This window comes from Ursus maritimus, unplaced genomic scaffold (genome assembly GCF_017311325.1).
Source record: "Ursus maritimus isolate PB19 unplaced genomic scaffold, ASM1731132v1 scaffold_11, whole genome shotgun sequence".
In the NCBI taxonomy this organism is placed as follows: Eukaryota; Metazoa; Chordata; class Mammalia; order Carnivora; family Ursidae; genus Ursus; species Ursus maritimus.
Genome location: NW_024423453.1, coordinates 20,575,831 through 20,602,905, shown reverse-complemented (window position 1 = coordinate 20,602,905; position 27,075 = coordinate 20,575,831). Strand labels below are relative to the sequence as shown.

Below are 27,075 nucleotides of genomic sequence, written 5' to 3'. Positions count from 1 at the left end.
TGAATTCCTAGAATTGTGATTTCTGGGTTAAAAAGTGTATGTATACTTCCTTTAAATTTTTCTTTTTTTTTTTTTTTTAAAGATTTTATTTATTTATTCGACAGAGAGACAGCCAGCGAGAGAGGGAACACAAGCAGGGGAAGTGGGAGAGGAAGAAGCAGGCTCATAGCAGAGGAGCCTGATGTGGGGCTCGATCCCCTAACGCCGGGATCACGCCCTGAGCCGAAGGCAGACGCTTAACCGCTGTACCACCCAGGCGCCCCACTTCCTTTAAATTTCTATACATATACTGATACAAAATGTTTTAACAAATTCAACCAAGTTGCTCAAGAAGAGCATCCGTTTCTTTGCACCCTTGACAACTTATGACAACGTTATGAATGTACACACACAACCATGAATAAGATGAAAAGAGACGAGTGAGAAGAACATGATGAGGATGAACACCTTTTCATTTATTTATCGGACACGTATGCCGCCTTCTGTCAACTGCTTATCCAATGTCTTCACTCATTTTTCTACTTGGATGCTGATCTTTATTATAAAATTTGTCTCCATGTTTTTCATGGTGTTTTTTTCCTGTGATAATCTTTGATATTTTCATGGGTAATGTTTTTTAGACTGGGAAGTTTAAAGAAATAAGATTTTACTACAGAATTTAACAGGTTTCAAATGATGTCAAAGACCAACACTGCAAAGTTTTACAATGGAGATTTAGAAGTCTTATCTAATCATGAAAAGTCTGAAGTATTTAACAGTGAGTTGTCACACTGCTTTATTTCTTCCTGCATTACACTTAAAATGTAAAAAAAAAAAAACAGCCTTGTGTATGTGACTAGGTTTCCAGGAAGGCATCCATTTCTTCCAGGTTAATTTATTGGCATAAAGTTGTTGATAAAAGTTCCTAATGATCCTTTCTATTTCATTGGTGTTTGTCGTGATCTCTCCCCTTTCATTCATAATTTTATTAATTTGGGTCCTTTCTCTATTCTTTTGAATAAGTCTGGCCAGTGGCTTATCGATCTTATTTATTCTCTCAAAGAACCAGCTTCTAGTTTTGTTGATCTGCTCTACTGTGCTCCTAGTTTCTAATTCATTGATCTCTGCTCTAATCTTGATCAACTGCCTTCTCATGCGTGGGTTAGGCCTGTTCTTCTGTTCCAGCTCCAGCTTCTTGAGGTGAGAATATAAAAACTGCATTTTAGGGGCACCTGGGTGGCTCAGTCATTAAGCGTCTGCCTTCGGCTCAGGGTGTGATCTTGGCGTTCTGGGATTGAGCCCCACATCAGGCTCCTCCGCTGGAAGCCTGCTTCTTCCTCTCCCACTCCCCCTTGCTTGTGTTCCCTCTTTCTCCGGCTGTCTCTATCTCTGTCAAATGAATAAATAAAATCTTTAAAAAAAACAAAAAACTGCATTTTAGATTTTTCTATTCTTTTGAGTGAAGCTTGGATGGCTATGTATTTTCCCCTTAGGACTGCCTTTGTAGTGTCCCATAGGTTTTGGACCGATGTGTTTTCATTCTCATTGGTCTCCAAAAATTGCTTAATCTCATTCTTAATTCCCTGGTTTACCCAATCATTCTTGAGCAGGATGGTTCTTAGTTTCCAAGTGTTTGAGTTTCTTCCAAATTTTTCCTTGTGATTGAGTTCCAGTTTCAAAGCATTGTGGTCTGAGAATATCCAGGGAATAATCTCAGTCTTTTCATATCAGTTGAGACCTGTTTTGTGACCCAGTAATATGATCTATTCTGTAGAAAGTTCTATGTGTGTTTGAAAAGAATGAGTATTCTGTTGTTCTAGGGTGTATGTGACTAAATCAAAGAACAGGGATGTCCTACCTAGAATCTTTTTTTTTTTTTCAAAATTAAAAATTAGCCTTAAATTTGTTTCTCTAAGTTCTTTGCAAGTTGATTATTTCTCAAAGTATGACTCCCATTAAAAACGTTAAGTGCCTGAACCCATTAAAAAGAGAATTTTATATTTACTTACCTTTGACTTTGCAACTATTTCTGAAACTTTCACCACAGGATCTTGAGTGAGACTTAGTTTGTTCTGTGCATTCATCTTACTGTTCAGCCAACTCATGGCTTCGCTGATATATTTTTCAACTTTTTCCACTTCAGCAGGATCCAAATGATCGTATCTTTCATCCTGTTAAAAAAATTCTACTTAATGTAACAGATATTTTTCAGTAATGGATCAATTAATGAATAATTTCTATTTAAAAGATTTAGACTCTTATTGAATGTATACCTCACACATATCCATGTGAAGAAGACATATACAAATGATACAGAATTGAAGAGACTGGGAGAAAGAAAAATATCAGTGTGCGTTTTTAAAAGGAAAGGCTTTCTGAAGAAGTCAGATTTGCCAAAAAATGCCTAGTGGAGAATATTCGAGGGAACAATACTTAGCCAAGAAAAGAAGCTGCAGAGAATTAAATTTGTTAGGGAAGAGAAATAAGAAGGCATACTGCAAGCTAGACAGAAAATTCTCAATATACAGCACAACAGGAAAATGGAATGAAAGAGTACTCCAAAGCCAAAGAACTGGGAGAATGGTGATGCTGTGTTTTAAAACCATACATACCTAGGGAATTTTAAGAGATTAAAGCCACATACCTGCACTGTATTTTAAGTGTGTAACTACCCTTTACCAATAATTTTCCAATACATTTGTTTCTTTTGGTTTGGGTTTTTTGTTTTTTTTTTGAGAGAGAGACTGCATGCATGGGGTGGGGGATGGGGTTTGGGGATAGAGGGAGAGGGAGAAAGAATCCCAAGTAGGCTCCATGTTCAGCATGGAGCCCCACACAGGGCTTGATCCTACCACCCTGAGATCATGACCTGAGCCAAAATCAAGAGTCAGACACTCAAATGACAGAGCCACCCAGGTGTCCCTCCAACAAGAAAAAAAAGTTTTAAGTTTGGTGCACAAGGTCTCCAGAATTTGGTGGCAACAACTGCTATCGCTTTGCAGCTGAGAACTTACAGATTTACCCCACTGCCACCATATACTACCCACATGCCATCATCATCAGCAGGCTTTGTGGCTTTCATACCTTGTTTCTGTATGCTTCTATCACTTTCATAACAAGTTGAATCTTTTTTCCCAAGTCATTTAAAGCTTTTGGTCTCTCTTCATGTTCCATGTACCTCATCTGAATAGGCTGGCCATATTTCTATTAAGAAATTTTTTTAAAAGAAAAAGTTATTAACAGAAGACAATTTTTAACAGAAGACAACTTTTACTGGGTCTTTACATGATGATGAATAGGAAAGAAAGCTGGCCAGATCAAAATATGCCTGCTCTGTTTCCCTACATGAGAGTAATTCCAGTGGTTATTTACTTATGCAATCCTACACAGAGATGCCTAACTAATGATTTATGTCTTTCTCTCATTTATTAAGATTACCTATTGATTCCTTTCAAATCCAAAGGCAACACTTTTTTACAGAAGTATTAAGTAAGAAGACCATAGAACAATACTTCATGCAGAATTCATGTATTTGAAACTTGATTTACCCCAAGTGCCTGGAATGGGTAATTTCTAAATGTTAAAACAGCCTCTGTAACTTTGAGGAGGGCAATCATTAGAAGAATGAATACCTATTTTGTTTCATATTCTTCATACACTTAAAAAAAATCAATGTATTTTAGAATAATTTTAAATTTTCAGAGAAGTTATAAAGGAAATAATAAGAGCATCAAGTACCTCTATTGTTATCCTCTAATGTTAACATCTTATACCACCATAGAACGTACACTTGTCAAAACTAAGAAACTAACACTGGTGCATTACTATTAACTGAACTCCAGACCTCATGTGGATTTCATAATTTTCTGTTCCAGAATACCATATTGCATTTAGTCTATTAACATATTTTTTATTGAAAAAAAATTTTTAAAGATTTTATTTATTTGAGAGAGAGGACTCACACATGCATGAGTGTGAGAGAGAGCACACGAGCAGGGGGAGGAGCAGAGGGAGTAGACGACTCCCCACTGAGCAGGATTATGACCTGGGATTATGACCTGAGCCAAAGACAGATGCTTAACCAACCGAGCCACCCAGCCGCCCCTTACTGTAAATGATTTTGAAAGAGGACCAAGTATTTTTAACAGCCAACTCAAAAAAAAACCAAAAAAACAAAAAAAACAAAAACTAAGGCCTGTGAAAACTTCTATAACATTCATTTCTATGGTTACTTATATATTTGGAGTAAAATAATCCTTTTTGAGAGCTGCTGGGCTTTTCAGTCATTTCTACTGGCCTCAGCTGCCTGGGAGCTCCTACTACACAAAATATATACATTCTCTTAGGGAGATGGGGAGTAACACCATCATCAAGATAAAACGTCATAAAGCCTAGTTTTGCTATCATAAGCTCAGGTTTTCTAGTTGCTTTCTAATTATTCCATTTGGAAGTAATTTGCTGGCATGAAGACAATTCTAACTTTTTCACGATACTAACTTCTGCTTTTAGGTAACTTCTCTTACACTCCCCACCTCCCCCAGTCCTAGAGGGCTGCCTTTTCCCATAGTCTAGGAATCATTATCAATGTCATCTATGTTTTTCCCTTGCAACTCAGAATGGTTCAGTGACCAGCAGCATCAGAATTTCTTGGAAGCTTGCTAAAAATAGAGAATCATGAGCCCACCACATCAGATATATACTGAATCATAGTCCCCATTTCAGTAAGAGCCCCTGGTAATTATGTGAACATTCAAGTATTGCTATGATCCACACTAAGAAGAAGAGACAAATATGCTTTCATCCTTGTAATCTAAACTTCAAACTATTTTTTTCAGGGTAGGGTAGACAAGCAGAAAGAAAGGAGTAATAGTGGTCTTTTCTTAAAATCATACCATTGGACCTAGAAAAGGGAAAGCTGGTGACCACAACTCCTTATTTCTTTGTGGAAGGACATTCAAGAGCAGGAGTGCTATTTTTGAATTTCTACAGTGGCCAGGTGTCCACATCAGTTGCAATGTGAAAACACAAAAGGGCAGTATATTACTCCTCAAAATCATGACAGTGAAGGGGGAGAGAAAAAGAGAAAGGGTGTATCCTCTAATGGATAAGAAGGGATCAGGTTCACAAATCCTTTCTTAATGACATCTCAGAAATATATGACTAATGTAAAAGTGGTAATATTCCAATCATCTGCTACATATTTATATCTGAAAATCATAACAAATACGATTACACATTTCAATTATCATGTAGCATTACTGCCCTCTAAAAATGCTTTTAAGATTAGAGAACAATTCTTCTTACATCTATCTTGCTTTAGTATTTTCTAATATATTTATTAAAAATAGACTCTGCTTTTACAGCATAATTTTCTGGAAAACAATGTTCTGTTCAAAACTAACATGGACTTTGAAAATTTTACCTTTAGTTCTTGAAGCTTATCCACATAAATTTGTTTAGGTTGGTCTTCTCCTTCTTCATAAAGCCAATTTTCTGTGTCTTCCAATATTGCAGACAGTTTATTCAAATCCTAGTTATACATTTAAAAGACACTGACTGAAAATACATTCCTTAGAAATAAAAGTTATTAAGGACAGCATGTTTTTCAAGTATAAAAGATTAAATTTCAGATTTCTCTGGCTTTTTATTCATAAACATGTTTTTTACCATACTTCTGCAACTGGGAGAAATAACTAAGAATGGCTCAAGGAGATTGTCGACAGTAACACATTTGGTATGTTTATTTGTATAAATCGTATTAACATTGTCAAACAAATCATTTTTTAAAAAGACTTATTTGAGAGAGGGAAAGTGTGTGAGTGAGCAAGAGCGCATGCGTGCAAACGCAAGTGGAGAGAAGGGTAGAGGGGGGAGAGAGCGAGAAGACTCCACACTGAGCGTGAAGCCCAACATGGGGGCTCGATCTCATGACCCTGAGATCATGACCTGAGCTGAAATCAAGAGTCAGATGCTTAACCAGCTGAACCACCCAGGTGCCCCTCTAACAAATTATTCTAATAAAAACTTTAAAATTTAGACTTACTTCTTGAGTGATGAATTTTTCATAGACCGTGCCCAGCTTGTCTCTAAAATCATATACATATTCTTCAACAGCATTCTTAGCATCATTTCTTTCTTTCTCTAATTTATCTTGCATTATCATCTTCCCCTATTCAAAATGTTTAGATTAGTTGCTATTGAGAATATGCAGGAGAGTCATCAGGGAAATGCGTATCAAAACCATAATAAGCTATCAACTAATACCTGTCAGAATGGCTAGAATCAAAAAGACAAGAAATAACAAGTGTCGTTGAAGGTATGGAGAAAAAGGAACCCTCATGCAGTGTTGGTGGGAATGTAAATTGGTGCAGCAAGTGTGGAAAATGGTATAGAGGTTCCTCAAAAAATTAAAAATTGAAGTACCATATGATCCAATAATTCCACTATTGGGTATTTACCCAAAGAAAACAAAAATAATTAGATGTATGTACCCTCTGTTTATTGCATTATTTACAATACCAAGATACAGAAGCAACCTGTGTCCATTGATAGATGAATAAAGAAGGTGTGGGCTCTCTATGTGTATAAGTGTGTGTAATGGAGTATTATTCAGCCATTAAAAAGGATGAAATCTTACTATTTGCAACAAAATAAATGGACCTAAGCTAAGTGAAACAAGTCAGACAAAAACAAATACTGTATGATTTCACTTTTATGTGGAATCTAAAAAACAAATGAATAAACAAAGAGTAGAAACAGACCCATAAATAGAACTGATGGTTGCCAAAGGGGAGATGGGTGGGGGGGTGGGCAAAATGGGTGAGAGGGAGTGGAGATACAGGCTTCAAGTTATGGAATGAGTAAGTCATGGGGATAAAAGGTACAGCACAGGGAATACAGTCAATGGTATAATAATAGTGTACAGTGAGAGATGACAGCTATACTTGTGAGCATACCATGATGTATAGACTGGTTTATCACTATGCTATATACCCGATACTAAAGTAACACTGTGTATGAACTAGACTTCAATTTTAAAAAAGACTGTGTATGAACTAGACTTCAATTTTAAAAAAGAGAATATGCATTAGGGAAATGCAAACCAAAAACTCCTCATATCTACTTAGAATGACTACAATCAAAGAAATGGATTATAAGAAATGGAAAATGTTGATGAGGATGTGGAGAATTTTTAATGCTTGCATATTGCTATTGGGAATGTAAAATGCTGTAGCTGTTATGTAAAACAGTTTAGTGGTTCCTCAAAAAGCTACATAAAGAATTACAATATGACAACAATTTTACTCCTAGGTGTTAATAACCAAAGGAACTGAAAACAGGAACTCGAAACAGATATCTGTATGCCCACTAAAGCATTATTCACAATAGCCAAAAGGCGGAAACAACTCAGTTGTCCATTAACAGATGAATGGATAAAATGTACAAATATCTCCAATGAAATATTATTCTATTATAAAAAGGTATAAAGTTCTGATACACGTTACAACATGGATGAACTCTGAAAACATTATGCTAAGTGTACTAAACCAGACACAAAAGGACAAATATTGTATGATTACATTCATATGATTTATCTAGAACAGGCAAATCCAGAGACAGAAAGTGGCTAGAGTTTATTGGGGGTTGGGGGTAGAGAAGAATGGTGAGTTATTAATAATTACAGACTTTCTGGGGTTATGAAAACGTTTTAGAAATAGGCAGTGGTGACAATTCACAAAATTGTAAATGTAACAATGCCACTGAATTGTTGTACATTTAATTAAAATGGCAAATTTTGTTATATACATTCTACTACAGTTTAAAAGATTAGTAATGTATAATATTCCAAAAGCCACCGAACTGTACACTTTAAATGGGTAAACTGTATTGTATGTGAATTATATCTCAATAAAGCTATTGTATTTTATTTATTTATAAGATTTTATTTATTTATTTGACAGAGAGACAGCCAGCGAGAGAGGGAACACAAGCAGGGGGAGTGGGAGAGGAAGAAGCAGGCTCCCAGTGGAGGAGCCTGATGTGGGGCTCGATCCCAGAATGCCAGGATCATGCCCTGAGTTGAGGGCAGACGCTTCACTACGGAGCCACCCAGGCACCCCAATAAAGCTATTTTAAAAACCCCACATAGACTATGTCATTGTACATACTCGGGTTCAATTCCTTGGCTCCCCACTTACTAGCTTTGAGATCACAGGAAGGTCAATGAACCTCTCTAAGCCTCAGTTTTTTTTTTTGTTTTTTTTTTTTTTTTAAAGATTTTATTTTTTTGACAGAGATAGAGACAGCCAGCGAGAAAGGGAACACAAGCAGGGGGAGTGGGAGAGGAAGAAGCAGGCCCATAGCAGAAGAGCCTGATGTGGGGCTCGATCCCAGAATGCCGGGATCACGCCCTGAGCCGAAGGCAGACGCTTAACCGCTGTGCCACCCAGGCGCCCCATAAGCCTCAGTTTTCTTACCCTAAAACAGAGAGAATACAACTATCTATCTGTTTAGGGCTGTTAGTGAGATTCACATAATTTGCATAAAATTTTAGTGTAGTGCCTAGCACATAACTCATGCTGAATAAATTTTAGTTTGGAAGGGGATATAATACAGTGGTTGTGATCTTAAGCTCTGGAGACAGACTACTGAGATCCCACTCAAAGGTTACTCTCTGGCCTTGTATGATTTAGTCTACCTGTTCCTGTTTCTTCATCTGTAAAACAAATCTCTAACAGTACCTATACTTCACAGGTTTGTTTTGAGGATTAAATAAGATATCAGCGTGTTTTAAAAGGTTAGCAAATATGATTATTGTTACAAAGCAAAGAAATAAAAATCTGAGGATTGTAATACCTGAAGAAAATTTTCAATTTAACAGAAACACAGTATTTTAAACAGAAGACTATAGTGCACTGACATTTGGAATTTAAAATAGTGAGACGTTTAAAACCTTAAGAAAAATTGTATACACAAAATACACCACAGCAGCGCTTGCTTACAATTTATTCCTTTGGGAAAATTAATTTGTCCAAAACAAATTCTGAATTACTCATGGTCTCCAGGAATGCTTACTTCACCTAAAATGCAGCCTTTAATACTTAATGAATAGACAATATAGGAAAGTACTAAAAAGAGCAAGCACTGTAAAATCAAAATCTCTTGAAGAAATTCCTAGAATAATGTGCACCAGTCGGGAGAATATGGGGTGCTTCAAAGAAAACTGACGTTCTCTAATACTAGCCAAGCCTGTAGAAATTACAACTACTTAAATAAAAGTTTTAAAAATAAAATTACTTCTTATACAACTGCTAGTCAAGAAACAGTCTCTTCCCTCAAGAGACTATAAAATTAGACACACAGACATGTAAAGAAAACTTCAAGAATGAGAACAGGTCTTAAGCAGTATTAAAGGGAAGCCAGAAAACATTCTGAATAGAGCCTTATCTTTAAGAAGAACACATTAGAAGAGGGGAGCTGCTAATACTTCCCCATACAATGTCTGCTGGGTGTTACTGTTAAGACAGAGTAACAGGAGGTAAGAATCCTTAGTATTAGAGTGGTCTTTCTTTATAGTGGAGATAATACATCTTCTTCACATAACTCTGATAAAAGCTACACTGTACATGACATTATTATAGCTTAGTATTTTGTCTAAAATAAAGTAGTTCAATGATTTAATAATTCCTTAGGAGTTATGGACTAGATCCCCAAATTGGGGGGGGGGGGTAATAATAACTGACTTCAACAAAAATTTCAGAATATACTACCACTTATTTCAACATCAACTCAGATTTATATACCTCATTTTCAATGTAGCTGTTGAGAAGATCTTGGCCCAGTTGTCTACACAGGCTACTCTGAATAGGCAGATCAATACTCTTGACTTTTCCTTTTTTAATAGTCTGATTTAATCGATCTTGTTTGTCTGAGGGAGCTGACTGCAAAGAGAAATGCAAGAGAAGTATAAATTTCTAAAACCAGCTTAAGAATACATTTACAAGTGATTTCAGATTAAACAAAAAAGTAAAATTGAAACTTTTACCATCTACTATACTTAATACTACTTTAATATGGATAGTATTTTATATTCTGTGTACACTAAGTTTTCTACATAAAAAAATACCAGAATGGAAATGCAAATTAAAGCCACAATGAGATGCCACTTCGCACCCATTAGGGACAACTATAATGAAAAAAAGGAAAATAATAAGAATTGGTGAGGATGTGGAGAAATTGGAACCTTCACAATGCTAACAAGATTATAAAATATCGAAACCGTTCTGGAAAACAGGCAGTTCCTGGGTGATAAAAACGCTATAAAAATGTTTGTAGTAATAGTTGCAAAACTCTGTGAGTATATTAAAAACCACTGAATTGTACACTTAAATGGGTGGACTATATGGTATGTAAGCTATATCTCAAGCTGTTTAAACAATTAAAGCAAAAAATATCAAGTAAAATTAAAAATCCAGAAAAACAGGTTTCGGTTTCTAAATTACTGGAGTGCCCAGGATTTGAAACAAAATCTTTATAATCCCTGAAAAAAATCTACACAACTAACCAATACAGATTAAATTCTGTTCAGGTTAGAAAAAAACTGTTGAAGGCGGTATTTAGAGCTGCAGCCACATTCATCTGGATGATTGGGTCTGGGTCTCTCCGTTATTGGCAACGACTGTCTCAGTAAAATAATGACTTTCAATAAGAGTCATCCTTGAAAGTCACACCTTCAAAAATATTTATTTCTGCACAAAAGAAAATATTTTATGATATGTGGCAAAATGCTTAGAGTGGTTAATTTTGAGATGTGAAGTTACTGCTAAATTAAGTTTTCTTCATTTAGCTTACTGCATTTCTTATTTTTCTGGGATTATATAGTTTTTAATGAGACAAAAAATTACTGAAAAATACACCTTCTTTTTCCTACCAAAAAGATAATTTTACTTATATTGTTAGGGTTCATTCTTTTAAAAATCCTCTATAATAACTCATCGAATTGTATTTATTCTGGCTTTATGCTTCTATACTTTTCCAGAGTACTAAGATTTAAAATATCAATCTCAAAAAGACACAACCACAAAAATAGTAAAACACACCTTTGTTTTGGTTCCTGTATGATCTATTTCCTCTTCTGGGGTGTGTTCAGCATGACATTTTTGATGTCCTTCTTCTTCTTGGTCAACTTGCATTTTATCCTGGATAGAAAATATGTAATTGATAATATGAGTGTCTTCCTTATTCTATTTTTTTTTAATAAACAGCATCTTAGTGTTCAAAACTGCTTTGTAGTGTGTGAACATTGTAAAATAGAAGATTGTTTCTCAAATGAGAGTAACTACAAATAAATAGATTAACACGTAAAAGAAAAAGATTTGATGCTAATAAACTGTTTCATTCAGCTGTGGTTAAATAACTGCAAAAGAAACAAAAAACTGTTCAAGTTAAATTCGCCAATCAAAATTCACAAACATAAGCTTACAAAAAAGAGAACATTAAACTTGACCTGAAAAATGTTTATAAAGAACTTAATGTGGGAAAATGAGAAAGATACAAAATACGTGTATTACATAAGGTCATTATATATTTTTAAATATAGTAAAATACTCAATACATCAAAACTGTCAAAGTAGATGGCTCCAAATTATTACAATGTAAACTTCAAAGATTTTTTAATGTGTAAAGGATAAACTTTCACCCAATAAGACTGTTAAAAAAGTAATAGATTTTTCTGGTCTTTCTTAACCTTATTTATGATCACCCTCCTCAAAAGAAGAAAGCTTGAAATTCAGGAATCAGAATAATTTAAGTCTTCTTATATATTTGGAGTTAAGTAAATATAAAATACCCAGAAGGCTATCATGAATAAATGCTTATTTGTGCCAAAGAGAAAAATAAATTAGCAGATCATTTACACCAGTGTTCTTTGCAGTTAAAAGGCCAATTATCTCTGGGGAACCTGGGTGGTTCAGTGGAGTAAGTGCTGACTCAGGTCATGATCTCAGGGTCCTGGGACCAAGACCCATGTTGGGAAGTCTGCTTGTGGATTCTGTCTGTTTCTCTCTCTCCCTCTGCCCCTCCTCCTGCTCTCTAATAAATTAATAAATCTTTAAAAAAATTTTTTAGAAAGTCAATTATTTCTGATCTTCCACCCCCCACCCCCCGAGCCAACTTCTAACTATACAATTTCCCCCACTCTGAAAAAAGGTGAAAAAAGTGATAATAGTGGTGAGTTGGTGTAATGTAGGAAGACACAAATACACTTAACTCTATTTCATATAACACTAAGAAAAAAAATGTTGCCAGTTAAGTGGCCAAAATGCTTGATCAGTTAGCATTTTTACTTGATACTTATTGAAAGCTCTTCTAACATGTATATATCTCTAAAAGATAAATCATATAAAGCAGTTAAGGTATTTCTAAAACCTCACATTCAGAATCAGTTTATTCAAGTTGTTGAGTATTTTTCTACACAATATTGTCCTCTGTGCAATCAAAAGCATCAGTGACCCAGCATTTGTTTAAAAGTTGTTCCAGTATGGTCTCTTAATATTTTCTTATAAGCCACTGATACCTATTCTGCAAGTTTTATGATGGTGTTTTCTTTATCATACCAAAAGGAGTCAGCAGATTATCTTCAGACAACAACCAGGACTTGAATTCCTTCCACGAATGGTCTTTAAAACAGTTTGTTGACAGAAATGTCAAGGGGATACAACTGCCTAGTCATGTCACCGGGAATAGCAACCAAATTCACACATGTACAGGTGATGAGAACTGTATCATGATTATTGCCATTGGCAACAGTAAGTAGAAGATATGATCATTTGCAAGGCCTACCCCAATTTCAGATATATTAAAAAAGTGGAAAATTGTACAGCTTACAATTGATTTGAGAATAATGTGTTAACCTTTTGAAATGATTTGAGAAGGTTCATACAAATATTATCTATAGAGGGGAAATTAAAAGAAGTGCTTCTAGATTCTGGCTTCTCTGACAGATTTTAAATTGCATGAGGGTTGAGATCATTTTTCTGTTCCCTGCTATATCCAAACACACATTCCAGTGCTTCTAGTTATTTGCTGAATAAAAAGCACTTAAGAATGAAATCCAGGGGTGCCTGGGTGGTACAGCTGGTTAAGCATCCAACTCTTGGTTTCAGCTCAGGTTTTGATCTCAGGGTCATGAGATCAAGACCCACATCAGGCTCCACACTCAGTGCAGAGTCTGCTTGAGATTCTCTCTCCCTCTGCCCCTCTAGCTTAAGCTCTCTAAAATAAATAAGTAAATCTTAAAAAAAAAAAAAAAGAATAAAATCCAGAATCATTATCGTGAACTATATAAAGGCTTTACTGGCTCTGTCCCTTGATCTACCTTAATATTTTTTCTTGCCACTTTCCTCACCTTCTCCACTCCTGTATCTCATATATCAGCTACCCTTGCATTTGTTACAACAAAAAAGGGCTTTCTTCCTCAGTGGCTTTATACTTGTTACTCATTCTGCCCAGACACCTACCCACAACTTACCTTCAAACTGCTCTTGCATCTTTCAGGCTGGCTTACCTGTTCCTTCCTCACAGGTGGCTTTCCTCATCACTATCACATAATTTCCACTATGCATTCCCCACCCCCATTAATTCCCTTTATATTTATATGGTATCTTGTTGCTTCCAGCTTGTCCTTTCCCACTAGAAGGTAAGTTACAGATAGATGGAGACCTTTTCTTCCTTGCTTACCACTGGATCTTCAGAGCCTAAAACAGTGCCTGGTACATATAAGTAATCAGATATTTTGGGAAAAGTGGCCAACAATTGGGGAATAGTAAAATCAAAGCATATTAATATAATAAATAGCATATAGTCTTTCTGATCTCTGGTTTTGTGATAAAGCCTAAGCTGTGATAACTTCTTAGTATGACCGTATAGTAATATATACCTAGAAGTATCAATTTAATTTTGAGACATCTTCATATTGAAGAAAAGTCTGCAATCTGTTATGATTTTTTTCAGGAAAATCAAAGCTGTCTTAGTTTTTAATGAAAAAAGAAACAAGAGGACCATAAAATAATCTTTCATAAATCGACTCAGGCAAAAGCAAAAGCAAAAGCAAAAAAAAAAAAAGACTCCTGTTGCTTACTGGGTTTATGTCAGAACCAATAGTGTCAGCAGGCAGGGAAGAGTAAAAAGAACTTATTACCCTCTTACTTTCTCCTCTAAAATTGAAACAATTAAATTCCAAAGTCTACTCTGATTTGGTTCACATTTTTTGGGAGGAAGGGAGAAACGACTATAATGGTAGGTAGGCCTTAGCTTTTAAACTTCTGGATACAGAATTAAAGAAAAAAAATCCTAGAGAAAACCATTAAGAAATACAGCATACAGGATGTTTTCTACACAGGATACTCAACCATCACCCCCTGTTAGCAAGGATTCAGAAATAAACTAAATTTATTCAACACCTATTATATCCAGCTATGGTAGGGATTTAAAAGGAGGTAATATATGTGGAATGTGCTTGTCAAAAATGCCAAGGATATGATCCATAATGTTAAACTTTCTTTTTCTCTTGATTATATATGTTGTAGAAAGAATATTTAGGAACATCTTACTTATCTAGAAGAAATCTCTTATATGGGAACATCAACTACTTGGAAATGTTCCTTCCTATAAGCCAAAACACTCCTGGTAGGCAAATAAGTCTCTTGAATGGCCACAGCAGATGTCATAACTTCATATCCTTTATTCACAGATGAATCCTTTAAGTCCACATCCAGATCATTCTTTCAAACCCACAGACAAAAGCAGCAAATAAGAAATGCTAAAGGTGGCAGAAAAATGGGTGCCATATTATTGTTTTTAGTGCCTAGGATTCGCTATATAGAGAAAACTAAAGGTCTCAACAGAGACTTTTAAGAAAAAGAGGTGAAGAAAACTGAAATGCTTATGAAAAATTCATCCTAAAGGCATACAGAGTGCTCTCAATATTAGCAAAAATAAATCTTAATGGATTAAATTTACATGTCTGACTTAAATTATTGTGAACTACAACCAAGAAAACTTTTCAAAAAAAAGAAAACTCTTCCACCTATCATTCTTACATTAATTATAAAAAATTGACACTCTTTACTAACAGATTAGCACTTTTCTTTTCATCTCAATTCAAGGAAGGATGTAATAGCAAAATAATACATGGGAAGAAGAATGAAAGAAAATGCCATGATCCCTAAATGGGTACTTTAACGAGTAGAATTCTGATCAACGAGGAAGATTTTAGAGTAATTATTAATAAAAACAGACAAAAAGACAAACTTCACAAAAGGGAGAGACAGTCTTGAAATTTAACAATACAAAATCCATTTTTTTTCTTTAAATATTTATTCTTCTATTTGAGAGAAAGAGAGCACATGAGCAGGAGGGGCAGAGGGAGAGAGAATCTCAAGCAGACTCTCCAACATAGGACTTGATCTCACAACCCTGAGATCACAATCTGAGCCGAAATCAAGAGTTGGATACCCAACCAACTGTGTCACCCAGGCACCCCCAAAATCCATTCTTAATATACACAAATACACAAAAAATCTAGGGCAGATCTCCAATTATGATTGGAACCAAAAAAATCTAATATGCCATTAAAAATAACTCATAAATGGTATACATACAAAAAGATGAAACCTTTGTGTAATGGAATACATCATGTTCTCCTACAAGTCCTGCAAGACTTAGTATTCTAAGAGTAAATATAGTGTTAGGGTCAGGTAACTTTCCTAAGAAAATAAACTGTCTAAAATCTGTATTAATGTTACTGAATGTACAGCACACTCTTATGTTCACACGCCACATATAATCCCTAAACCCAGAACAATTCTTTATTAAGCATGTACTTTATCTAAAAAAAGGTAACATGTATAGTTCAAAATGTATCAATCTGAATGGTTTTATCTGTAAGCTAAAAAGCTAGCCATAATACATGTTTTTAATGGAAATAAATAAGAATTTAGGAAAGATGACTCCAAACATACATGTGTTTGATATAAGGTTATTAATGATGCAAAACCAGAGATTTTAAAATGTGAAAGATGTACAGCATTTAAAATTATACTTAAAAAATCATTCTTTGATGCTTTTATTTAAAAAAGTGTATATTGATTCCTACAATAAAACCTCAGAGATTAATATTTTCAACTATTAAGGTATCAGTTTTGATTAAGAAGCTAAATATTTATCAGAGGAACCTTGCAATAGGTTTTCTACATACCACATCATCTTTGCTTTCATTCTTAAATGAAGCTTCTGTCTCCATAGCAGCATCACTGTGATCCCCTTCCACATTCTGCTTCTCAATTACTGATGCACTGGCCACACTGAAGATTCCATGGATGTTAACACGAACTTTAACCTTCACTTTGGAACTATCACCATCAGACTGAGGAAAAACATTCTGAATAGTGAAGCTCCCTTAAGGAAAAAAGAGCTTCCGTCAGTACATGGGCCTCCAATTATTAACTTATTCATTCAATAATTTTGACTGTTATTTTTTAGATGATGGCAAATAATCGTAAATTATATCCAGAATAATTACTGTGGAAAATCCATTGACCCTAGACACCTTTTTAAATATCTTAATAAACCTAATATTTAAGACTTAGAAGGGTTAAGCAGCCTGCTGAAAATCATCAGTGCTAGGACAAAGGTAAGTTGGAATTTCAAGGAAGGACAATTTGACTCAAGGCAATATAGCTTTTAAGTATTTTATAATATTGTTACTCTAAAACCAAAATAACAAAATTCAATTTCTGAGTTTGGAAACAAAATGGACATTATCCTTTCGCTGTAAGTTTTGCAAACCATAACTATCTTGGTAATTCACAAATAAAGCAATTTTAAAAAATTTCACCCTATAGCAAAATTGCTAAGTTATTCAGTCACTAATACCTACAGAGATCATATTAACTTCTCACTTTAAGAAACTATTTTTATTATTTTTTTAAAGATCTTATTTTTAGGTAATCTCTACACCCAACGTGGGGTTTGAACTCACAACCCCAAGATTAAGATTCACACACGTTCTTCCGACTGAGCCAGCCGGGTGCCCCTCTGTTGTTTTATTTTTAAAAATCCATAATATGTAATGATATCCATAGTAGAGAGAGGATACTAGGCAGAAAAACTGAGAAGTAAAAAATTTGGTTGACCTTTGTTATAGGTTGAATTGAGACCCTCACCCTCAAATTAATATGAAGTCCTACTCTCAAGTACCTCAGATGGTAACCTTACTTGGTAGACAGGGTCTTAGCAGAGGTAATCAGGTTAAAATGACATTATCAGGGTGGGTTCTAATCCAATGACTGGTGTCCTTATTTGGAGACATACACATATAGGGAGAATGTCATGTGAACATGAAGATGGCCATCTACCAACCAAGGACAGAAGCCTGCAACCGATCCTTTCCTCAAAGCCCTCAGAAGGAATCCTGTCAACACTATATTTCCTACTTCTAGCTTCTAGAATTGGAGACAACAAATTCTGTTTAAGACACTCAGTTTGTGGTACTTTGTTACAGAAGCCCTGGCAAACTAATTCCACCTTCCATAATTTATTTCTACTGCTTTAAATAATGTATTTGAGATAGTCACATCGTTCCCTTTTTAGTCTACCAACAAAAGCAATACAAACAGAAAATTTAAAGAATTATAAATTATTCCTTCTCTTAAATGTTATAAAAATCATACTTTTAGATCTCTAAAAAAGATTACTCAGCTAAACAGTTATCACAGTCCCAAATTCTCACTTTTGTATTAATCCAACGATATGCATCCTAGTTGTTGCCTAGGAACCGAAGTTTAAATAGTCTGGCAGCACAATTCCAACTTACTGATTAAGGAGTTTTTCCATAAAAAATGACCCTCACCCAAACCTTTCAGGCAAATTACAGAACATTTTAAATAGAGAAGTCAAAATGAATTAAAAATACTCAAACCTGCTGTTACTCTAGGATAAATTGTGAGCAGTGCATGTTTAGAAAAAAGTATGAATATCTTTCAGTGCTAACTTAGCTCAAATACCAATTTATTTATTTCCTTGATTCAAAAATATATTTACAAAAGGCAAAAGTGTGTGAAATTTTTTTCCTGAGTTCTCTTACCAATTCTTGGATCGGGATAAGGCACTTCATGTAAATTAGTATAAAATGCTTCTAGTTCAAATGGTTCCTTCTTGTGGAAAGTAATGACTTTTGAAAATGGGGCAGGATGATTCTTACAGAATACTTCACATTCCCTAAAATGGGAGTGGGAAAACAGTTCAAACAGAAAGTTGTCTAATTATCTAATTACAGAATCCACATCATTCGTAATTCAAAAGCAGCAACTGTAAAGACCACTAACCAGAAATGTAAAGAAAAAGAATTACTGGTTTTGCTATGAACATGCAATTTGATAGGTTTATGGCTCAAAGTTTTTAGAATCTCTGTCATAGTAACAGACAATTCTATCCTACTAAAAAAAAAAATTAACTGAGATTAGGTATATTTTGAGGCCAATATACAGGAAGTAGTTTTTTGCTCACATATGTGGACCAAATCTTATTCAAAATACTTGTCATATGTAACCCTTATTTATTTCTAGCTCCCTTAAAAAAACTTATTTGAAACTAATTTCAAACTGACAGAAAGGAGCAAAAATAAAACAGCACAAGGAACAAGGAACACCTGTATATCTTTTACCTAGATTTACTACTGTCAGCATTTTATTCCATTTGTTTCATCACGTAAGTGCACACTCTGTGTACATGTATATTTTTTCCAAACCAGTGGAGGGTGTTACCTACATTACGGCCCTTTATGCCTGGGTACTTCACTGTGTATTTCCTAACAGGGATATTCTCTACCATAACCACAGTACAGCTGTAAACTTTATAAATTTACCCTAATACTTTAACATACAATCCATATTCCAATTTTTTCACCTGATGTAATAATGTCCTAGTAGTTCCTCTTCTCCAGTACAGGAAGTTTTATAAACCCACATAACAATTCCCAGTCTTTTTTTTTTTTTTTTAAAGATTTTATTTATTTATTCGACAGAGATAGAGACAGCCAGCGAAAGAGGGAACACAAGCAGGAGTGGGAGAGGAAGAAGCAGGCTCCTAGTGGAGGAGCCTGATGTGGGGCTCGATCCCATAACGCCGGGATCACGCCCTGAGCCAAAGGCAGACGCTTAACTGCTGTGCCACCCAGGCGCCCCAACAATTCCCAGTCTTAAATAGTTTAACGGAAATGGCTTACAACTATTGTTTATAGTGGCCCAGAAACTCACTCTATAATACTATACCATCACCCTATTCATTATGCAAGGTTTGCAAATCTCATATTCATGGACCTTTCCCTCTATCCTACTTTTCAAGAATCAATATTATCTTTTACTTTCTTATTATAATCACTAGGATAGATTTACTTAACTCCCCACATGTTTCTTATAATTTTTTCTGGATCACTGTATCTTTAACTGAAATTAACTTTATCTTTTTTATTTTATTTTATTTTTTTATTTTTTTAAAGATTTTATTTATTTATTTGACAGAGATAGAGACAGCCAGCGAGAGAGGGAACACAAGCAGGGGAAGTGGGAGAGGAAGAAGCAGGCTCATAGCAGAGGAGCATGATGTGGGGCTCGATCCCATAACGCCGGGATCATGCCCTGAGCCGAAGGCAGACGCTTTAACCGCTGTGCCACCCAGGCGCCCCTAACTTTATATTTTTTAAAGTTTATTTAGGGGCACTTGGGTGGCTCAGTTGGTTAAGCATCTGCCTTCGGCTCAGGTCATGATCCCTGGGGTCCTGAGATGGAGTCCTGCGTTGGGCTCCTTGCTGAGCAGGGAGTCCGCTTCTCCCTCTGCCCCTCACCCTGCTCATGCTCTCTCTCAAATAAATAAAATCTTTAAAAAAATAAAGTTTTCTTTAAGTTAATCTCTACACCCAACAGGGGGCTCGAACTCACAACCCCAAGATCAAGAGTAGCATGCTCTTCCAACGGAGCCAGCCAGCTGCCCCTGAAGTTACCTTAAGGCAAGAAATGCCTCAAAACTGACACTAGGACATGCCATTTAAATGCTCTACAAAACATTCAGATTGATAAACCATATTTTCAGAATGTGTGCAAAAATTTTAGTTTCTTGGGGGTGTGGATGTATAGAGCACAGAACAAAATTTTAAAAGCAACTTCAAAACCTAAATACAGGTTTACCTTATTGTACAAATTATAAGCTCTGAAAAGTAGTCAAATATATTATTTGAAACACAAATTTTTATTTTAGCAGGGAAGCAAGCTATTTAAATCTTAAGCAGTTCATGGAAAAGGAAATGTAAATGTCAATAAAAGCATGAAAAGACTGTGACTCATGATAGTCAGAAATGCAAATCTAGTAACAAAGTACTTATCTTCACTTTCGGAATTTTATCTTTAAAAGCACAGAAGAAAATGAGCTACAACAGATAATTCACAGCAATTTAAAAGGAACATAAATTAGTATAATCCTTTTGGTGAATAATATGGCAGTACTGGTTATAATAATGCTATCTCTGGGTCAATTTCAGTCCTATATAGTTATCTTACAGATTTACTAAACACAACTAAACAAGATGTGTACAAGGATGTTTCCAATAGTACTGCTTGAATCAAAAAAAAATAGGACTTTAGGGTGTATTGGTTAAATTAATTATGGCACACACAATTGCTGAGAAAATAGTCACTGTTGACATGGAAAGGTAATATACAACATTTTAGAAAGCAAGCTGCACTGGAGACACTCAGATAATGATGTATTTAAAAAGTGCAGCTTTTATTTTTGGATAATCAAAAAAATGGATAGATATAAACATAGCTGTTAACAATGGTTACCTTTGTAAAATGGGCTAAGTAGGAGTTGCGGCATGGCAGATCCAGGTTTTTTAAGTTTTTATATTTCCATATTGTGATTTTATTTGAAAATAAGAATGATTTACTTTACAATAAAATACTAATTAAAAATATGCCATCATGGTTTACAGATTACATAATAGTTAATAGTTCCTTTTCTCTTAACATTTTATTTAAAAGTATTTGAGAATTTTAGATGCATAAATTCCTCTAGTTCAGAGAGTAGGTTCAATTGGTTACTTACAACAAGCTCTAACCAAGGCTTTAAAAGTAACTTACCCAGTTCCATCTTCAAAAGAGGTCTTCCATCTTAACGTGATTGAATAGGGAACAAGGTCTGTTATAGAAAATTCACGCACTTTAAATGCTGGTGAGAGAATCGCACACTGAAAATAAGATGTATACCATATTTAAATCAACAAACACAAAACATACCATAGGTTACCCTGATTGAACTGCTTAATAAAGTCCTTGTAATAAAATTATTACATCCTAAAAATTAGTCTTTTGCTAACAGCTAAAGTGTCGAGTACTCTCTATGACCTTATAAAAATATATTTTTAAATCTGAAAAAAGAATCTTAAATGGGAATAATTACAAGAATTCATAAAGTAAATGTTCTTTCACTACAGTACAGACATGTTGTCCTCTGATAGTTTGAAAACAGAAATTGGAAAGACGCAAGACTTATTTATCAGGAATAATTTTAATTTATTTTTAGCCTATTGACAAGTGGTTTGAACAGATAATATTAAAAGGTCCCTTTAGGCCTATCGCCATATTTCTGGCAAAATATACACTGTAAAAAAAAAAAAAGGATTAATAATCATACCTGTAATGCACATCCTCTTGCGACAGCTTCATCAGCATTTAATGTGGTACTTATGTCTTTAAGAAAGAATTTAGTGATTTGTTCTTTCACTGCAGGAATTCGAGTTGCTCCCCCTACAATTTCTATACTACTTATGTCTTCACGTTGCAAGTCTGGAAAACAAAATGTTTTTAATTGAGAAAAATAAGATAATCTATATAAAAATGTTAACAAAAGACCTTGGAAAGTACTTTTTAAAAAAAATGGATTTTGTTTTTGCTCAAAACAAGACTAAACAGAAAGAAGATAAAAACAAATTTTGGAATAAGGCAAAACTTAATAAATATTAGCTATCTATGTGTTAGGCACTGCATTTGGTCCAGATGATAGAGTAACAACAATAACAGACCTCACAAATACCCATAAAGAGTACTGATTACCAAAAAACCTTAACAAAAAGCAATCATGTCCCATTTCTACTTTATTTTCATTTTAGACTTTACAATATACTTACATATAAATACCTCCAAATATAACTAGTGCTAGTTTTATGATGTAAACAATAACATGAGCCAGGAGTTGCTCTCATAAACCTAGATTCATAGTGCCCTTGGTCTTATGAATGAAGTTATAATCTCCCTCTCTAAAATGAGAAATACAAATCTTCAAAAAACAAATGGAAGTTTTTATTGCTTTTACCATTTCCTACCCCATTCAAGTGAGTTAATGCCATGATACAATTCTGATTGTTAGTCTAGTAGTTTATACTTACTAGCTTGTTCCATTACTGCTTTTAACGGTGGCTCAACCCTGGTGAAGAGGGAAGCACATAATTGTTCAAATTGAGCCCTGTGGGAAAATGAAGTAAAATTCATCATTTTGGGATATAAAACTCAAGTACATCTTCTAAACAGAACAAAAAAACTCAGACATGATCTAAACATAAAATAAGCCAACACTTCTTAAAGTGAAAACATACACGGTACCTGTTCATTTTACTAGAAACATCAAGGTCATTCATGAAACACTCAATGTTCAGTGGAAGATCTGATGCATTTGCACTCATTAGCTTCTTCAGTTTTTCACATTCCTGATATAAACGCAACAAGGCCCGAGAATTTTCTTTCACATTTATCTTATATTTGGTCTTGAACTCCTCACAGAAGTAGTCTACTAAAGCCTCATCAAAGTTCCTGCCACCCAAATATGGATCAAAGGTGGTAGCCAAGACCTGTTTAACCAAAAAACCAGAACTAAATTTTCAGAAATATAAATGCTTTTCAAAAAGACAAAAACCAAAAAAAAAAAAAAACAAAAAAACACCTTTTAAAATTAAAATAAATTCAAAGCCAAAGAACTTGTCAAAAATCAAAATGGTGTCAAAACTTGCTATTGCTTATACTAATTATCACTTATATTTAGTCAACATACTTACCCATTCTGAATTATCTGTTTTGGGTTACAGATCCATATATCATAATTATAACTAATTCTATTTCTGAAATAACTGAGTTACAACAATGGAAACTTCACTATCTCATATCCGTTGGTTTTACAACAGCACTGAACAGGTAGACCAAAAACCAAGTTCAAGAGAGCTAAGGAACAGTCCTAAGCATGTAACCAAAACAAAACAGCCAAGAAAAGCCAATTCAAAGATTAAATCTAAAATACCGCAATTGGTCAATTTATAGGTCAGGAATTAGGCCTCCTGACTACTATTTAAAAAGAAAAAAAAAAGGCTAGGCTATTTTTATAAAAATATAGAACAAAAAAAACCCATGAAAACCAGAAAAAAACAAAGCAAAACAAAAAAACCAAAACAAAAAAAAAAAACACAAAAAACAACAAACCAGAAGAAAGTGAAGAGGAGAGACAATAATTTAATATAAAAAACTTGTTGAGCAATGAGCCCCAGCTAGTGGATGGATGGAAGAAGAATAGACAAGTCACAGAACTTCAACACTATACCTCTTGAAAACGCAGGAGCAAGATACCTAGTCTCTCTCTCCAACATAGAGGGAGCAAATGACTACTTACACTGGTCACTTAAAAAACAGAACCCCACTGTTGGTGTGGCTCATCAGGTTTTTTTCACAAGGATATGTGATGGAACAATAGTAAACCCTACAGAAAGTTGTAAACGTAATGTGAATGCGAAGTCATCCCACAGCTAGCATGGAGAATTCATGGATCGACTTCTTGCTAGGATCAGTATTACCCAAAATTAAATGCAAAATTGTACTGGTATGTGACTAGTGCAAACACGCATCCTTCTGGACAGAAGGGCCACAGATATGGCTACTCTAAGCTATCTACTAAAAAGGAAGGAATATATTCTTAAGTTAAAATTCAAGACTAAATAGCAAAGATTAAACCAATTTACTGAAGACTACTCTATATTCATTATGAGTCATTTCCCTAGAGTTTTCTGATTACAAGGATGTTACTATAAACTGTGAGACAAAAGGCCCTAAAAGGTCCGTTGGATAACCAAAAATATGTCATCTTCTAAGTAACTTCTACACATGTAACTAATGGAGAGAGAGAGAGTACATAAATATGGATAAGATGATCAATGTAAAAATGAATAGAAAATCAAATACAAACTATAAGATAAGCACACAGAACTAAATGATGGCACATTATAGAAAATTATGATTAGAACTCCTAGATAAGGAGTGTTTATAAAACTAAGGGAATCATTTTAGAAACTGTTTCCTAAGTATTTTTATGGATAGTAATGTACTTAATGTTCCCTGATAAGTGACTTAACACCTTGACAGTAATAAAAATAGCTAATACATATTACAGTATCTATTATAAGGCATTCCAAGCATTTTATACTCATTTGTCCTCAAAAATGCTGATATTATCTTCAGATGGGGAGCCTAAGATTTAAGGAGATTATGTAACTTGCTCAAGGTCACAGTTTTTAAGTGGCAGAGCCAGGATTTAAACCCAGGCACTAAGGTTTTCTATATAGTCTTACATGCTCTTAACATACAGCAAATCATTTATTTACTTACTTTAAGTTTTCCTTTGTTAAAAGCACAAACCGAAACCTGGTAGGCAGAATGTCCCATATCAATAAATATTACATTTCTTGGTTTCTCATCCAATGGGGGAAGATCCTGTTTATAAATTCCATATGCTAGCGCAACTGTGTAAGAACAAAGAAATTATGTTAGTATCAGGAGAGCAATCACTTGGAAAACAAAAGATAAATCATTTTGATACTGTAATAGAGAGTAATATAAATTGTTTCAAAGTAAATTAACTTTTTATAATTTGGTTGTTTTTAATTTTATTTTTTCTCTACCCATCTATAACATAAATAAATCTTACAGCAGATGTAAGACATGTTTAACTTCTAGCAAAACACTGTACTACAAAACCAAAGGTTACAAGAGCCAGTACATAAATGAGTTTTAAAAAAGATAAATGCTTTATATTAATTTGGATAAAAAAAACCTAGAACAGTATTTTTCTGACAGTGATTTTCAAATTGCAAAGTGCTTACCTGCAGTAGTTTCATTCATCAACCTTAAACAATTTAAACCTGCAACCTGGGCTGCAGCCATCACAGATCTTCTCTCAGCATCAGTGAAAAAGCTAGGAATCTGGTATTTTAAAACAGTAATTAAATATATTGGTTTGATCTAATAGATTTTAAACATTTCATCAATTAAAAATGTAAAATAACTGGTCTAAAACTTATGTAGGGCTTAAGACAAAGAATGCCATTCTATTCAAATAAACAAGAAAAAAAAATACTAGTTTTTTTCTTTTTGGCAATTTCTATACCATAAAGTGTTGACCTAATAATGACCACAAATTTAAAGCAATTAATAAGATGGAATAATATTTCAGGATTTCCAAAATATGTTCATCTAAATCCTTCTTGTGTAGGTCTGATCTATAGAAAAAAATGTTTGTTCATCTTTAATAATGGAAAATTGAAAGCCCAAGACTGTTAAAATCAAATTAGTTAAATATATCTTGGTATATCTGCACAATGGAATCCTATGTAGCTGTTAAAAAGAATCAGGCAGATCTGAATGGTCATGGAACAGTATCTATATTGCATTAGAGAAAAGGACACGTGTAGCATGATTTTTGTGTAATGTGTTACCCAGGAGAATATAATACCCAAAAGTTTACAGTGGCTATTATCTCAAAGGAAGGGGGGAGCTATATTGCAGGGGACTTACGAGGAGCATGTGCTTCTTTTAAAATCACCAAAAAACATTAAATGTTTAATTAATGTTAATTAAACAAAGACTTCATTAAAAGATAAACTGAGACTTAAACTTATAGTTAAGATTTACATATACTTAGTTCTGTCAAACTAAGAAGTGCTTTGATTTAACAGATTTCTAAGAAGCTAATTAAGTAGGAATGCCTGGATGCCTCATGGTTAAGCATCTGACTTAGGCTCCGGCCATGATCTCAGGGTCCTGGGATACAGCCCAGCTGCGGGCTCCGCGCTCATCAGGGAGCTGGCTTCTTCCCCTGCTCCTGGCCCTACTCGTGCGTGTGTGCAGCATGTGCGCACGCACGTGCTCTCTCTCAAATATAAAATCTTAAAAAAAGCTAATTAAGTATACTCATGTACAAAATGACTTGGGGCTCTTCCAATTTTAAGTTGTCTCCAATTTTATTGGTTTTTGAAGTTAGACATTTCATTTAACAGATATTAACAACAGAAAAAGAACTTGAATTTTGATAAACTTGTTTATCCTGATTTTGGTATTATCATTTTGACAAAAATCTAAATTATAGTATAGACTTCATTTAATACTCATTGAGCACTTATGTACCAGGTACCTTTCTAACCACTTAGGGATATAATGTGCAGAAAACAGAAAAAAATGCTTCCTCTTATATAGCTCACAATGGGTCTATCACACTAACTACCAAGTAAATAATGGCCAAGAAGTTCATGATGCTCTCTTCTGACACTAATTTCTGATGTGAAAGTATTATCAAGTATAGTTAATAGGGAAGGATTTGAATTTAAGATGGATTTTAAAACCAAACCTAGTTTGATGTATACTTTCAATGGCAGTACAATGGAAGAGTTCTAAGCAGAGGCTTGGGAATGAACTATGGGGGTGTGATTTCTGGCTTACAACTTATTAGCTCTGTTGATTTTGGACAAGTTTTTTAACTTCTCTGTGTCTTTTTTTTTTTTTTTTTTAAGATTTTGTTTATTTAACAGAGAGAGACAGCGAGAGAGGGAACACAAGCAAGGGGAGTGTGAGAGGGAGAAGCAGGTGTCCTGGGATCATGACCTGAGCTGAAGGCAGACGCTTAACGGCTCAGCCACCCAGGCGCCCCCCTGTGTCTGTTTTTTAATCTATAAAACTA

The 27,075-nt window shown here is 34.5% G+C and overlaps 1 protein-coding gene across 1 annotated transcript in view; it reads right to left on the bottom strand.

Annotated features, from left to right (window-relative positions):
• The window catches only part of HSPA4L (heat shock protein family A (Hsp70) member 4 like), a 51,869-nt gene that overhangs the window by 6,849 nt on the left and 17,945 nt on the right, over positions 1-27,075 (bottom strand). Inside the window, exons 5-18 of the mRNA XM_040626293.1 lie at positions 25,226-25,325; positions 24,732-24,865; positions 22,689-22,933; positions 22,475-22,551; positions 21,724-21,875; positions 21,171-21,277; positions 18,122-18,255; positions 16,235-16,434; positions 11,079-11,177; positions 9,783-9,920; positions 6,023-6,148; positions 5,402-5,509; positions 3,064-3,183; positions 1,989-2,150 (exon numbers count right to left, since the gene is read on the bottom strand). Of these exons, the coding sequence (XP_040482227.1) occupies positions 1,989-2,150; positions 3,064-3,183; positions 5,402-5,509; positions 6,023-6,148; positions 9,783-9,920; positions 11,079-11,177; positions 16,235-16,434; positions 18,122-18,255; positions 21,171-21,277; positions 21,724-21,875; positions 22,475-22,551; positions 22,689-22,933; positions 24,732-24,865; positions 25,226-25,325 (1,902 nt within the window). The remainder of the gene's footprint in view (positions 1-1,988; positions 2,151-3,063; positions 3,184-5,401; positions 5,510-6,022; positions 6,149-9,782; positions 9,921-11,078; positions 11,178-16,234; positions 16,435-18,121; positions 18,256-21,170; positions 21,278-21,723; positions 21,876-22,474; positions 22,552-22,688; positions 22,934-24,731; positions 24,866-25,225; positions 25,326-27,075) is intronic.